The sequence below is a fragment of the Crocuta crocuta genome, unplaced genomic scaffold (genome assembly GCF_008692635.1).
Source record: "Crocuta crocuta isolate KB4526 unplaced genomic scaffold, BGI_CrCroc_1.0 scaffold275, whole genome shotgun sequence".
In the NCBI taxonomy this organism is placed as follows: Eukaryota; Metazoa; Chordata; class Mammalia; order Carnivora; family Hyaenidae; genus Crocuta; species Crocuta crocuta.
This window is the reverse complement of record NW_027530497.1, coordinates 803962-819227: the sequence shown is the minus strand read 5'-3', so window position 1 is coordinate 819227 and position 15266 is coordinate 803962. Positions and strand designations below refer to the sequence as shown.

General features: G+C 35.7%; 1 protein-coding gene across 4 annotated transcripts in view; it reads left to right on the top strand.

Annotated features, from left to right (window-relative positions):
* Positions 1–15266, top strand: part of CHMP3 (charged multivesicular body protein 3) — a 52586-nt gene that overhangs the window by 13027 nt on the left and 24293 nt on the right. Inside the window, exons 2-3 of one of the 4 annotated variants that reach the window (XM_077766680.1) lie at positions 3647–3961; positions 4806–4866. The exons of 1 other annotated variant lie outside the window; for it this stretch is intronic. In XM_077766680.1, the coding sequence (XP_077622806.1) occupies positions 3920–3961; positions 4806–4866 (103 nt within the window). In that variant the 5' untranslated portion in view covers positions 3647–3919. Of the gene's footprint in view, positions 1–3646; positions 3962–4527; positions 4551–4805; positions 4867–15266 lie in introns of those variants that run through there. 2 more of the 4 variants (XM_077766681.1, XM_077766679.1) reach the window with 2 other exon arrangements.

Below are 15266 nucleotides of genomic sequence, written 5' to 3'. Positions count from 1 at the left end.
TCCCACTGCTTTCATCCTATTTTCTTGTTTCATTTTCTCTCTAGCAATCATTTTGTGACAGCATTTACTTGTTTATTTGCATACTGTCTTTTTTTCCCTCATTAGAATGTATGTTCATAAGGTGGAGTGTTTGTCTCCTGCTGTATCACTAGCACATTGAGCAGGTACTCAGTAAACATTTGAATGAATGTATGAGTCTTTGGGTTTTCTTTTCTGCTGGTTCTGAAGTTCTGGTTAGATAATAAGAGTGTCTTCAGAATTCTTCCTTTATCTCTTCAAATAATTTTGACAACTTATGTACCCTTTTGGATACAGTGTTTATCAAATAAATATTTGGTAAATATTTGTAAATTTATTAATATTTACAATATTTATCAAATATTAACATAATTTTAAGTAGAGTTGCACAGGATGTAATTTTTGGCATTTTGTAAACTTGTTACATCACTCTTTTAAAAGCATCATGGCAATTTGATCCCTGTCAATATTCATTTGAAACATACATGCACACATTCTTATTTATAGTCAGGCATTTTTCATTATTCTCTTTCTTCTTAAAAAGAGAATTGCCATTTCCATTCTACTTTCACCACATGGATTTCTCCTAATGTAATACTTTTATGCCTGAAATAACTTAACAGTCATCCTATTATATGGAACGTATATACCTTTTATGTACCAAAATACGTACGTATCTTTTATGATAAAAATGCTCAGCAAACTAGGAATAGAAGGGAGCTTTCTTAGCATGATAAATAAAGGGCATTTATGGAAAATACAGCTAACTATATAGTAAATTGTGAAAGATTGAAACCTTTTTTTCTAAGATTAGGAACAAGACAAAACTTGTTCCTGTTTTTCCCACTACTAATCAACATTGTACTAGGAGTTTTAGCTACAATACTTGGGCAAGAAAAAAGAAATGAGAGATCCACATTGAAAAGGAAAAAGTAAAACTGTATTTGCAGATGGGATGATTCCATACATAGAAAACTCCAAAGAATCTTCATGTAGAAAATACTTATTAAATGAATTCAGCAAATTTGCAGGTTTCAAGATAATTATAAAATAATTAGTTGTATTTTTTACACCTGCAATGAAACTCTTAAAAGGAAATACAGAAAAAAATTTGTTTACAAAGATATATAAGAGAACAAAATACTGAGGAGTAAATTGAACCNGGTTTCAAGATAATTATAAAATAATTAGTTGTATTTTTTACACCTGCAATGAAACTCTTAAAAGGAAATACAGAAAAAATTTGTTTACAAAGATATAAGAACAAAATACTGAGGAGTAAATTGAACTAATGAAGCAAAATATTAGTATACTGAAAACTACAAAATACTGCTAGAAGAAATTTCAGAATCATGGATTGCAAGACTTAATGCTGTTAACATGCCAGTACCACCCAAAGCAATCTGCAGATTCAATACCATGCCTATAAGAATTCCAAAAGGAAAAGCTGATCCTCAAATTCATATGTAATACAATAGGCCCTGAATAGCCAAAACAATACTGAGAAAGAAAAACAAATTTAGAAAATTCACAGTTCCTGATTTCAGAAGTTAATATGAAGCTATAGTAACATAAACAGTGTGGTATTGGTATAAAGATAGACATATAGACCGTACATGTATGGCTGGTTGATTTTCTGCAAGGGTGCTAAGACCATTCAATGGTTGATAGTCTTTTCAACAAATGGTGCTGGGACAAATGGATATTCACATGTAGAGAAATGAAGCTGGACACCTACGTCATTCCATATACAGAAATTAAAGCTCTTAGAAATCCATAAAATTCTTAGATAAAAACATAGGGATAAATCTTCATGACCTTATATCTGGCAGTGGATTCTCAGCTATGACACCAGAAGCACAAGCACCAAAAGCAAAAATAGACAAATTGAAATTCATCAAAATTGAAACCTTTGTGCATCAAAGGACATTATCAAGAAAGTGAAAAGATAACCTGTAGGATAGGAGAATATTATTTGTAAATGACATAGCTGATAAGGTTGTACTATCAGAATGTAAAAGAACTCATACAACCAACAACAAAAAGACAACTAAACTTAAAAAAAAAAGTATAGAAGACATGAATAGGTATTTCTCCAAAGAAGATACTCCAATGGGCAGCAAGCACATGAAAAGATATTTATCTTCATTGGTCATTAAAGAAATATAAACCAAAACCACAATGTACTGCTTCTGCAGGTCCAACAGATTGGCTGTAATAAAAAAACAAAACAAAACTGGAGGATAACAAGTATCGATAAGGATGTAGAGAAATAAGAATTCCTGAACATTGCTGGAGGGAATATAAAGTGGTGAAGCTTCTTTCTAAAATAGTTTGGGAGTTCCTCAAAAAGATAAACATAGAATCATCATATGATCGAGCAATTCTACTCCTAGATCTATATTCCAAAGAACTGAAAATAGGAATTCAAATAAATACATGTATACAAATGTTCATAGCAGGACTATTTCCAGTAACTAAAAGATGGAAACAACCCAAATATCCATCAATGGATGTATGAATGAACAAGTTGTGGTGTATATGTATGATGAATATTATTCAGCCATGAAAAGTACTGAAGTATTGATACATACTAAACATGAATGAGCCCCCGAAACTCTGTACTAAATGCAAGAAGCCAGACACAAAGGACTACAGAGTATATGATCCCTTTTATATGAAATAGTAAAAATAAGCAGATCAAAAGAGAGCAAATTAGTGATTGCCAGGGAATGGGGTAGGAGGACATAGGAAGAGATCATTTAAAGAGTATAGTGTATTCTTCTGACATGTTAAAAAAGTTTTGAAATTGGAGAGAGTTGATGATTGTAAAACATTGTGAAGGCACTAAATGTCACTGAATTGTGTATTTTGAAATGGCTAATTATAAAATTTTTTTTTAATGTTTTATTTCCAGGAGAGAGAGAGAGAGACAGCGTGAGCAGGGGAGGGTCAGAGAGAGAGGGAGTCACAGACTGAAACAGGCTCCAGTCTCTGAGCTGGCAGTCAGCACAGAGCCCGATGCGGGGCTCGAACCCACGAACCGCGAGATCATGACCTAAGCGAAAGTCGGACGCTTAACTGACTAAGCCACCCAGGCGCCCCAGAAATGGCTAATTATAATGTGAATTTTATTTAAGAAATGTCTGTAAACTAACGTTAAAATTAAAAAAAATTTATATCCATATGGTTTTAAGTCCTTTACTATTTCTTCTGGTTGGAGTTATTACAGTTGCAAAATAAGTTTTGTACAGATTTTGTTAAATAATGATTTTAATGAAATCATTAAAAAGTGAAATTTATTGGAAATACATCTTCTCTTAATTGTATAGGTTTTTAAATGCCATTTAGTTCATGTGCCCATGGATGAATGCTACAAGGTTCAGCATCGTTTCTATTCCTGTTTTATTTATTATTATTTTTAATTTAAAATCCCACAGCCATTGTTTATTATAAAGGTGAACCCTGATGCTTATCATGGGCTTATTGGTTGGATTTCTGGTAGTGATCACAGGCAGACTTTTTGAATTGGCAGTGGTGGAGGTCAGCTACCAGCAGGGGCCAGTCACACCAGATGAGGATGTCTTTTTATCTTCCTGGAAGCCTAATCACCTATTTTTGGTAATAGGCCACCATGGCGAGGAGGTGGACTGAATGTGTGAATCTGTGCTATGTGGCCAGCACCCTCTGTACAGACACAGAGGGGCATGCCAGCGAATCGCTCCTTGCCCAGAAGCAGGGCAGGTTTCAGCAGCTGGCATTGTAGCGTGCCTAGTTGGACCATCCCCAGGCATTCACCTAATGAGGCTGGTGCCCCAGTTGCAGTGTGCCACACCTGTGACCATCTTCCTGCCCCCCAAAACCTGTGCCAACTGCAGAGAGCCTGTGGACAGCATTGGCTATGGGTATGGACCAGAGAGCCTCATCACAAGGTGCCACAACTGTAAGAAGGCCCTATTTTATATTTTATTAGATCTAATGCTCAGAAACATTGTTAATTTAAATAGATGGAAATGGAAGTTTTATTATTAAATTGTTCCCGAGTTCTTTGAAATTCTCTATCATATACCAAAGAGCATAGAGTGATTTAATGTAAATTTAGTTTTAATGGTTCATCATCTGACAACTCAGATTTTCCTTCAATTTTTTTTTGAAGCTGCAGAATTAGGAAACACTCCAGTTGCATAAGAATTTGATAGTCATTAGAGTAGTTTAGTGCTTCCTCAACACCGACACTAGTATTGCCAGTGGCCCTATGTTTAGTGCTTTAGAGGTTTTTGCCTCTGAGGGAAATATATCATGGTAATAAGAGACATAGGTCAGAGGATTTTCTGTCTTTTGTAAAATGAAAAAAAACATTGTTGAAAAGGGGAAGGAAAAGGTGAACCCCTTGTGACACAGGCAGAGCAGGTTTTGAAATAGTTATGTTTAGATGTTGAAAGTCTTCTGATGCCCTTAAAACCTATCTATTTATGCCTGTGCACCTCTTGAAGCATGTTGATGTACCTGCAGGGTATTGAACTCTCTCTGAGGTCTTGTATAAAGTGTTTCTTACTGCCTGCCTTCAGATAAGAATCTTTAAATAACTTGGGACTTCTATATACTGTGAATAAAAACATGGAAGAAAATAGAATTTGGCCCTAAAGCTTTTGTTTGAAAGTAGATTTATTGATTTTGTGTCTGGATTGTGTCTGGAATAAATACAGAATGAACACAAGATTCTTTAAAATTTGGTGAATTAGGAGTGTTGGCTTTTCTTATAATTCCTTTTCTAAAATTTTTCCCAGGTCAATGAATGGTCATTGAAGATAAGAAAGGAAATGAGAGTTGTTGACAGGCAAATACGAGGTAAATTATAATTTTATGTCTCCTATTCCTTACCCTCTTGGTGTATTTTGTATTAGTTCATAAAAACAAGCTGTATCTACCTATTGTAAGACATGGTTTATTCTTAAATAATTGTTTATAGCTGTCCTAATCATCTTGCTTTCTAATCATTATAAGGAAAGCATATACGTTTTAGAAGAGCTAAGTCTTTCCTCTGGCCTTCAATTCAGCTATTCAAGGGGGAGGGGCCATGTTCGTTATCTCTGACTTCCTCAAGGTTAGGTTACTGTTGGAAACAAAGCAGGTGCTCCCTATACTGTGATAGATAGAATAATGACCTTCCACAGATATCCACTTTCAAATCTCAAGAATCTGTAAATATGTCACATATGTGACAAAAGGGACTTTGCAGATGTTATCAAATTAGGGATTGTCAGGTAGGGAGATTATCCTGGGTGTCTGGGTAGGTCCAGTGTAATCACAAGGGTCCTTACAAGAAGGAAATAATATGTTGAGAAAAAGTGAGAAAAAGGGAAATGTTGCCATGGAACCAGGTGTTAAGGTAATGCCCTTTGAAAATGGAGGAGGAGTAGGTCATGACCCTAGGAATGCCGTTGTCCTCTAGAAGCTAGAGAAGGCAAGGAAATGGATTCTTCCCTGAAGCCTCCAGAAAAACACAGTCCTTCCAACACCTTAATTTTAGACTTTTGGCCACCAGAATTGTAAAGGAAACAATTGTGTTTTAAGCTGTTGTAAAAAGGAAGTGAAGAAACCTCTTCTTACCTATGAAGAAATGATCTTATGAAATTCATGTTAAATAAATTGTGGGTAAGTAAGGAATGCAATGCAGTTCCAGTTTCATCACTCTTGTTTATCTTAGCATAGCTATAAATTGAGGGAAATACATTTTAAAAAGTTTTTAAATTTATAAAATTTAAAATATTTAAATATTTAAATTTATTTTTGAGGGAGGGGGAAGGGGCACAGAGAGCAAAAGACAGGATCCAAAGTGGACTCCATGCTGACAGCAGAGAGCCTGATGGGGGGCTTGAACTTACAGACTGTGAGATCATGACCTGAGCCAAGATCATGACCTGAGCCAAAATCAAGAGTCAGAAGCTCAACTGAATGAACAACCCAGGCTCAAGCACCCCAAGGAAAATGTAGTTCTTTCTTTTTTTAAATAGATCTTTTAAGTGTACTTATTTATTTTGAAAGAGAGAACCAGCAGGGGAGGATCAGAGAGAGACAGGGACAGAGAATCTGAAGTGGGCTCTGTGCTGACAGCAGAGATCCTGATGTGGGGCTTGAGCTCCTGAACCATCTGATTGTGACCTGAGCCCAAGTCAGACAGTTAACCTACTGAGCCACCCAGGTGCCTCGCGAGGAAAATATATTTCTAAATGTTGTTGTAAAGTACAACTTAAAATTAAAGTGACTTGTAAAGAAGTAGTAATGTTTAAAACTTCTATGATTTTTTAGCATTTCATGATTGGAGAAGATACCAGAAGGGTATTCCAGTATCACTCCCTCAAGAAAGGAATTAAAACAGGCAATTCTGTTCCCAGCCATGATGGATTAATGATTTTGGACTTGCACTTCCATCATAAATAAATTAAAAAACTGGACAAATTCTATGAAACTCGGTTTTCAAACCTTGGACGACTGACAGTGAAGGATTTTTTTTTCTAGGAATACTGAGGTTGTTTTTTCTAGGAAACTGAGGTTGTTTTTGTTTTCATTTTGTTTTAGTTTATTTACTTTGAGAGAGAGAGTTGGGTGGGGAGAGAGGCAGAGAGAGAGGAAGAAAGAGAATCCAAAGTAGGCTCTGTCCTGTCAGCATAGAGTCCAACATGACATGGGGCTCAATCACATGAACTGTGAGATCATGACTTGAGTCGAAATCAAGAGTCAGATCCTCACCAACTGAGCCAGGTGCCTCACAAAGAGAGTCTTAATATGGTCCTGATTTTCAGCCTGGAGAAACTTTCTGATTGTAGCATATGTAAGGAAATTCTAAGCAAAGCATGGTGGTCTTGGGGGTGAGGAGGCTGAGATCAGAGTTCAGAGAAGCTGTAGTGACTGGAATTTGTGGGGCAAAATATCAGAGAGAAGGGCAGCACCCACAGAAAGAGCTCTAAATGTCTACACAGTGTACCGTTGAGCCTTTGGCTGAATATAAGCCTTGCATACTTAGAATGAGATTTCAAGAGGCTAGGCAAAGAACAGTTACTGGGGACAGAACAAATACACCATAAGCTAAACAATTCTTAGAGCTAACAGAATTGAGAGATGGTAGAGTTCTGATGAGACACAGGAAGGAGACTTCGTTGAACATCTTGGACATTCATTAGAGAACCCAGAAAGATCATGCCTTAATATTAAGGCTAAGGCAGGCCTAGATTAAAGGCAACCTTAAGCCGTCACCAACAAAGTTTCAAAACAGTTCCTAGGGCCTTAACCTGGGTGGCTCAAGTGGGTTGAGTGTTGCACTTTGGCTCGGGTCATGATTTCATGAACCCTTGATTCATGGGCTTATGCCCTATGTCAGGCTTTGAACTGAGGGCACAGAGCCTGTTTTGGATTCTCTGTCTCCCTCTCTCTGTGTTCCTCCCCTGCTCATGCTTGTACTGGAAGGCTCGCTCTCTCTCTCTCTCGCTCTCTCTCAAAACTAAACAAACAAAAAAAAGTTCTTGAAAGCTGATCTGCAGACCGCTTAAATGCCTGTCAAAATAAAGGTGAATGCTCTTTAAAGAAAGACCAAAAAATTCAGACACTTAAAAGGAAACATTTAGAGCATCCAACATCCCGTGAAAAAAGACTAGAAAGAAGCAGGAGAGTGGTGACCCAAAATGAGGGAAAAAATTAGGTGGTACAAATAGACCCAGAAAAAAGAGATGATTGAAAACGTAGGCAAAGATTTAAACAGCTATTATAAATATGTTAATGAATTTAAAGGAAAACAGGAACATAATGGGAAAAATAGAAGATATAGAAAAGAATAAAATGGAACTTCTAGGATTTAGAAATAAATTGAAATAAAATGAAAACTTCACTGCATGAGTTAAGCAGATAAGACAGTATAAAAAATAAGATCAGTGAAAATAAGTAATACAAAGTAAACTGTAATAAAGAGGAAAAAATGTAAGGAAAATATGTATGAACATAGCATCAGTGAGCTGTGGAACAGTATCAAGTGGTGGTGTGTGTCAAGGATAATACAAACAAAAACATACCAAAGCATGTCATATTCAAATTACTGAAAGTTAACAATGAAGAGAGAAGATAGTCTGAGAAAAAAACCACATTAAATACAAAATGATAAGGATGATTAAAATGTTCTTTCAGAAGCAGTGCAAACCAAAACATCTTCCTTTCCTATTTTTTAAAATTATTTTATTCTTAGAGACAGCAAGCAGGGGAGAGGGTCAGAGAGAGCAAGCCCCACAGTGAGTGTGGAGCCCAACTTTGGGCTTGATCCCAAGCTCTGGAATTGTGACTTGAACTGAAATGAAATCAGGAGGCAGGTGCTCAACCAACTGAGCTACCCAGGCATCCCAAACCAAAACATCTTAATGTGATGAAAGAAAGAAAAGAACTCAACATTATCCTAGAATTCTATATCCAGTGAAAATAGCATCCAGAAGTGGAGGTGGAGAAATAAAGCTATTTTTATACAGAAGCCAAGAGAATTTGCTGCCAGGAAATCTACAGTACAAGCAAAATTAACCTGTGATCTTGAAGTCAGTATTGGTTACCCTTGGGGAAAGGGCATGGTGAATTAAGGCAGACATAAAGAGACCTTTGTAATACTTTGTTTCTTGATACGGCTCCTGGTTACATGGGTGTGTTTAATTTGTGAAAATTTGTATATCTCTAAAGTATGCTTTTCTGTGTGTATGATATGCTTAAGTAAAAAGTTCAAAGAGAAAAACAATAGTGACCTCAGTAAAGCAAAGTATAAGCACAAGTAGTTCTCATCTTCTCATGGAGGAATCAGTTTTTTAGCTTTCAGTTAGATGTATAATACACTTAGTGCACTCATGATAGGCAATATTAGAATGAATTTAAATCATATACATTGCCGCCTCCTCAAATGAAAATAGCTTGGTTTCTATATCCCTCCCCATAAGCATAAAGGTAATAATATACATATTGATGCAGAAAAGTGTAAATAGGAGACTTAAAACCACCCTGAAATTCTACCACCCAGACATAGTACCATAAATATTTTGGTGATCATCCTTTCAGATATATCTGAAACTTCTATCTGTACTTGTCTTTATTAAAAAAAAACATTTATGAATGATTATACTTTTCCTGTTGCTGTTTTATTGACTTATTTCTTATTAAAGTATACCTAACACAAAACTAGCCAGTTTTAAGTATACAGTTCAGTGACATTAAGTACTTTCACACTGCTGTGCAACCACTACCACTATCCATTTTCAAAACTTTTCCTTCATCATATACTGAAAGTCTGTACACATTAAACAATAGCTTTCTTTCCCCCACAACTGATACGAAATCCCTTGGTAACCATTGTTCTACTTTCTGTCTCTATGTATAATTTGACTATCCTAGATTCCTCATATAAGTGGAATCAAACAATATCTGTCCCTTTGTGCCTGGCTTATTTTACTTACCATAATAATGTTTTTAGTATTCATCCATGTTATATAGCATGAATCAGAACTAACTTCCTTTTTATTCCCCCTAACCCTACCAAGTTAACTTCCTTTTTAAGACTGAGTAGTACTTCATCATATTTATCTTTTGATGGACATTTGGGTTGTTTCCACCTTTGGGCTATGTGAATAATGATTTTATGAACATGAGTGTACAGATAATCTCATCAAATCCCTGATGTCATTTTTTTNCCTTTTTTTTTTTTTTTTTTTTTTTTTTTTTGGTGTGTATATACCCTATAGTAGAATTATGGGGTCAAATGGTAATTCTGTATTTAATTTTCGAGGAAACACCCTAGTGCTTTCCATAGCACTGCACTATTTTATATTCCTAATATCAAGGGCTAAGACATTCAAAAGCAACCACATACATGAGGGAATATAAAAGGTCACCATGCACACCCAGGGAAAAATGCAGCTCTGAAAAGTCCTGAGAAGACACAGAGATACCCTACATCAATAAAAACAAAAAACAGCAAACCCTGGAGAAGTGGGAGAATCTGATTTCCAGAGTTCTAAGATTCAAATGGCTCATTTTCAACAATAACAAAAAAAAAATCACAATGTGTACACACAAGAAAATATGGTCCATCCAAAGGAAAATAAATGAACAGAAAATGTCCCTGAGAAAGACTGGATGACTGATTTACTCAACAAATATTTTCAAACAATTGTTTTAAAGATATTCAAAGAGCTAAGGTAAGATGTGGACAAGATCAGGAAGATGACACAAACATGAACAGATGTTCATGAACAAAATGGAAATATGAATAAAGAGAAACCATGAAAAGAAATGAAGAAATTCTGCTATTGAAAAGTACAGTAACTGAAATGAAAAATTTACTAGAGTTATTTGGAAGCAGGTTTGAGTAGGCAGAAGAAATAGTGAACTTGAAAATAGTATAGTTGGAGTTTTCAAGTCTGAGAAGAAGGAAAAAATTTGAAGTAAACTGAGCCCAAGTGGTCTGTAGGACACCACGAAGTAGACCAGCATACACACTTTGGGTGTCCCAGGAGCAGTGTAGAGAAAAGGAGCAGGGAGATGATTTAAAGAAATACTGACAGAAACTTCCCTAATTTTATGAAAGACATGAATATAATCATCCAAGAAGTGCCACATACTTCAAATGGTGTATATTCAAAGAGACTCATGCCAAAGCATATTATAATCAAATTTTAGAAAGATAATGTTTCAAGCAGGGAGAAATGACTTACTGTATAGAAGGGATCCTTGGTGAGATTTTCAGCAGATTTCTCACCAGAAGTGTTGAGGCCCAGAAGGCAGTGGGTTGATACATTCAAATGCTGAAAGAAGAACTATCAGCCAAGGATCCTATATCCAGCAAAATGAGGGAGAAATCAAGACATTCCTAGGTAAACAAAAGCTGGGGAAGTTTGTTACCACTAGGCCAACCTGGCAGTAAGTGCTACAGGGTGTCCTTTAGGTTGAAATTAAAATAAGACAGTAACGTGAAGCCATATAAAAACCAGATATCTCTGTTAAAGGTAAATACATGGGCAGTTATAAAAACTAGCATTTTTGTAACTTTGGTTGTATCTCCGTTTTTGTTTTCTACATGATTTAGGAGACTTGAGCGTTAAAATATGCTATGTGTTTGAACTCACAGTACAGAAATACGTACTTCTGGGACATCAGTAACTGAATGGAGGTGGGGACAGAGCTGTATACAAGTAAAGTTTTTGTACACTATTGAAGTTAAGCTCATACGAATTCAAATTAATGTTATAACTTTAGGATATTAAATGTAATATCCATGGTAATCACAAAGAAATTGCTGTGGCTTATACAGAAACGCCAATGAAAAGGGATTTGAAAAGTTTCATTACGAAAAAATGAGTAAACACAAAAGACAACATTAATGCAGGAAATGAAAGACAAAAAAGCTGTTAAGGCCTACAAAAAAATATGACAAAATGGCAAAAGTAGACCTCTCCATATCAGTAATTAAATGTAAATGGGTTAAACTCTTTAGTTGAAAGACAGCGCTTGGTAGAGTGGAGTTTTAAAAACGATCCTNCAGCATGGGCTCTGGGATCATGACCTGAGCCAAAATCAAGAGTCGGATGCTCAACTGAGTGAGTTGAGCAACTCAGGTGCCCCTGAGACTTAATCACTTTACATCCAAAAGTACAAATAGGTTGAAAGTGAAAGGACAGAAAAAGATATGCCATGGAAGTGGTAACCAAAAGAGAGTGGAGGTAGCTATACTAATATAAAACAAACTTGAAATCAGAAAGATTAGAAGAGTCAAAGAAGGACATTATATGTTACTAACAGGTTCAGTAGAATAAGAGATAAAACAATTAATTACACACGCATGTCTATGCACCTAAAAAGATTGACAAAATACATGAAGCAAAAATTGACAGAACTAAAGGGGGAACTAATTCTACAATAATAGTTGGAGACTTTTAATAACCTACTCTCAAAAGTGAATAGAACAACCAGACAAGGTAAATAAGGAAATAAGAGGGCACCTGAGTGGCTCAGTCAGTTGAGCATCTGACTCTTGGTTTTGGCTCAGGTCATGATCTTACAGTTTTGTGAGTTTGAGCCCCATGTTGGGCTCTGTGCTGCCAGTGTGGAGCCTGCTTGGGATTCCCTGTCTCTCCCTTTCTCTCCTCTTCCCTTGCCTGTACTGTCTCTGTCTCTCTCAAAATAAATAAATAAACTTAAGAAAATAATAAGGAAATAAGAGTACTTGAATAACACAATAAATCAACTAAATCTAATAGACCTATACAGAATACCCAACAACAGAATACACATTTTTCTCAAGTACTCCTAGGACATTCTTCAGAACAGACCATATGTTAGTCCAAAAATCAAGTCTCAATCAACTAAAAATATATATGGTATCTTCTCTGACCACAAGGGTTGATTAGAAGTCAGAAGATGGAACACTGGGAAATTCACAAATAATTGGGAAATTAACACACTTTTTAATAAATGTTTATTTTTAAGAGAGAGAAAGAAAATGTGAGTGGGGGGAGGGGCAGAGAGAGAGGGAGACACACAGTCTGGGGTGGGCTCCAGGCTCTGAGCTGTCAGCATAGAGCCGGATGTGGGGGCTCGAACTCAATAATTGTGGGATTATGATTTGGGCTGAAGTCAGACGCTTAACCGTCAGAGCCACCCAGATGCCCCAACATACTCTTCAAAGAGCGTATTGGTTAAAAAAATCTTAAGGGAAACTAGAAAGATTTAGAGATCAGTGAAAATCACAATACAGTATATCAAAACTCATGGTATGTAGCAAAAGCAGTACTCAGAGGGAAAATATACCTGTAAAAATGCTTACATTAAAAAAGAAGAAAGATCTCAAATCAACAACCTAACTTTACATCTTACAGAATTAGAAAAAGAAAAAACTTAACCTAAAACTAGAATGAAAGAAGTAATAAGGATTAGAGCAGAGTTAAATGAAATGGAGAATAGAAAAACAGTATAGAGAATAAGAAACCAAAAGTGAATTCTTAGAAAAGGCCAACAAAATTGACTTTGGCTACACTGACTAAAAGAGAGGACAAAAGAAAGAGAAGATTCAAATGCCTAAAATTGGAAATGAAAGTGGGAGTGCTACCACCATTCTAAAAAAAATTGACAGTATATATTAGAAGGGTACTATGTACACCAGTGAATTGGATAATCTAGATAAATGGACAGATTCGCAGAATCACAAAATCTACCAAGACTGAAACATGAAGAGAAAATCTGAACAGACATAACTAGTAAGGAGATTGAATCTGTAGTCAGAAATCTCCTGATAAAGAAAAATCCTAGACCTGATGTATTCCCTGGTGATTTCTACCAAACATGTTAAGAACTAACCCCAGCTCTTCTTAAACTTTACCAAAAACTTGAGAAGAAAACACTTCTTAAGTTGTTTTATAAGGCCATTATTTCCCTGATACCAAAGCCAGTTGACACTACAGGAAAAGAAAACTATATAATATCTCTTATGAACACTGGTGCAGAAATCACAGAAAAAAAAAACAACCTAGCAGACAAAATTCAAGAGGATTATTCACCATGGCCAAGTTGGATTCTTGGAAAGCAAGGATAGTTTAATATATGTAAATCAACATAGTTTAATATATGTAAATCAACCAATGTAATATAGCACATCAATAAAATAAAGGAAAAATATACCTGATCATCTCAGTTGATGGAAAAAACATTTGACAGAATTTGACACTCTTTTATGGTAACATCGATAGGGATGGAAAGAAATTACCTCAACATAATAAAAGCCATATGTGAAAAATCCACAGTAAACATTACACTCAGTGGTGAAAGAAAGCTTTTTCTCTGTGATCAAAAATACCATAACAGTGCCTGCCTTTGCTACCTCTCCTCAACAGAGTACTGGAAGATTTAAACAGAACAATTAAAAGAAAGAAAAGGTATCTAAATTGGGAAGGAAGAAGTAAAATGATCTCTTTTCAGATAATATAGTCTTAATGTGTATAAAACTAAACATTCTACAACAGAACTTTTAGAACTAATAAATGAATTCAGGGAACTAGGATACATAACATAAAAAATCAACTGCATTTCTTTTTTATTTATTTCTAGGGGAGAGAGAGACAGCATGAGCGGGGGAGGGTCAGAGAGAGAGGGAGACACAGACTCTGAAACAGGCTCCAGGCTCTGAGCTGGCAGTTAGCACAGAGCCCGACGTGGGGCTCGAACCCACGAACCGCGAGATCATGACCTAAGCGAAAGTCGGACGCTTAACTGACTAAGCCACCCAGGTGCCCTCCCCCCCTTTTTTTTTTAAATCAACTGCATTTCTATACACTAATAGTTAATAGTCTGAAGAGGAAATTAAGAAAACAGTCCTATTTACAGCAGCAGCAAAGAGTGAAATACTTAGGAATTCGTCAAGGAGATGGAAAACTTGTACAATGAAAACTATAAAAATATTACTGAAAGAAATTAAATATCTAAATAAATGGAAAGACATTCTGTGTCCATGGATTGGAATACTTAGTATTGTTAAGATAGCAGTAGCACCCAGTGCAATTGACAGATTCAGTGCAATCCCTATCAAAATCCCAAAGACTTTTTTTCAGAAATAGAAAAATCCATTTTAAAATTCACATAGAATCCCAGGGAAGAGCTAAAACAGTTTTGAAAAAGAACAAATTTGGATGACTCACACTCTCTCATTTCAAAACTTACTACAAAGCTGTAGAAATAAAACAGTATACTACCTGCATGAAGACCAATAGAATAGAATTGAGAGGCCAGAAATAAATCCTTACATATATGGCCAAATGATTTTTGATAGGAATGCCAAGACCATTCACTGGGGAAAAGACAGTGTTTTCAGCAGATGGAGCTGGGAAAACTGGATATCCACATGCAAAAGAATGAAGTTGGACCCATATTTAACACCATATTACACAAATTAACTCAAATTTAAGACCTGAATGTAAAAGCTAAAACTGAAACTCCTAGAAGAGAACATAGAACAAAAGCATCATGATATTGAATTTGGCAATGATTTTTTGGATTTGACCCCAAAGCTACAGGCAACAACAAAAATATAACAAAATGGACTTTATTTGGGACTCAGAATACCTAGTAGAAACAGTAACAGTAGAAAGGTACCCTACCAAATGGTAGAAAATATTTATAAATCCTATAAGAGATTAATATCCAGAACATATATATATATATATACACACACTTATATATATATA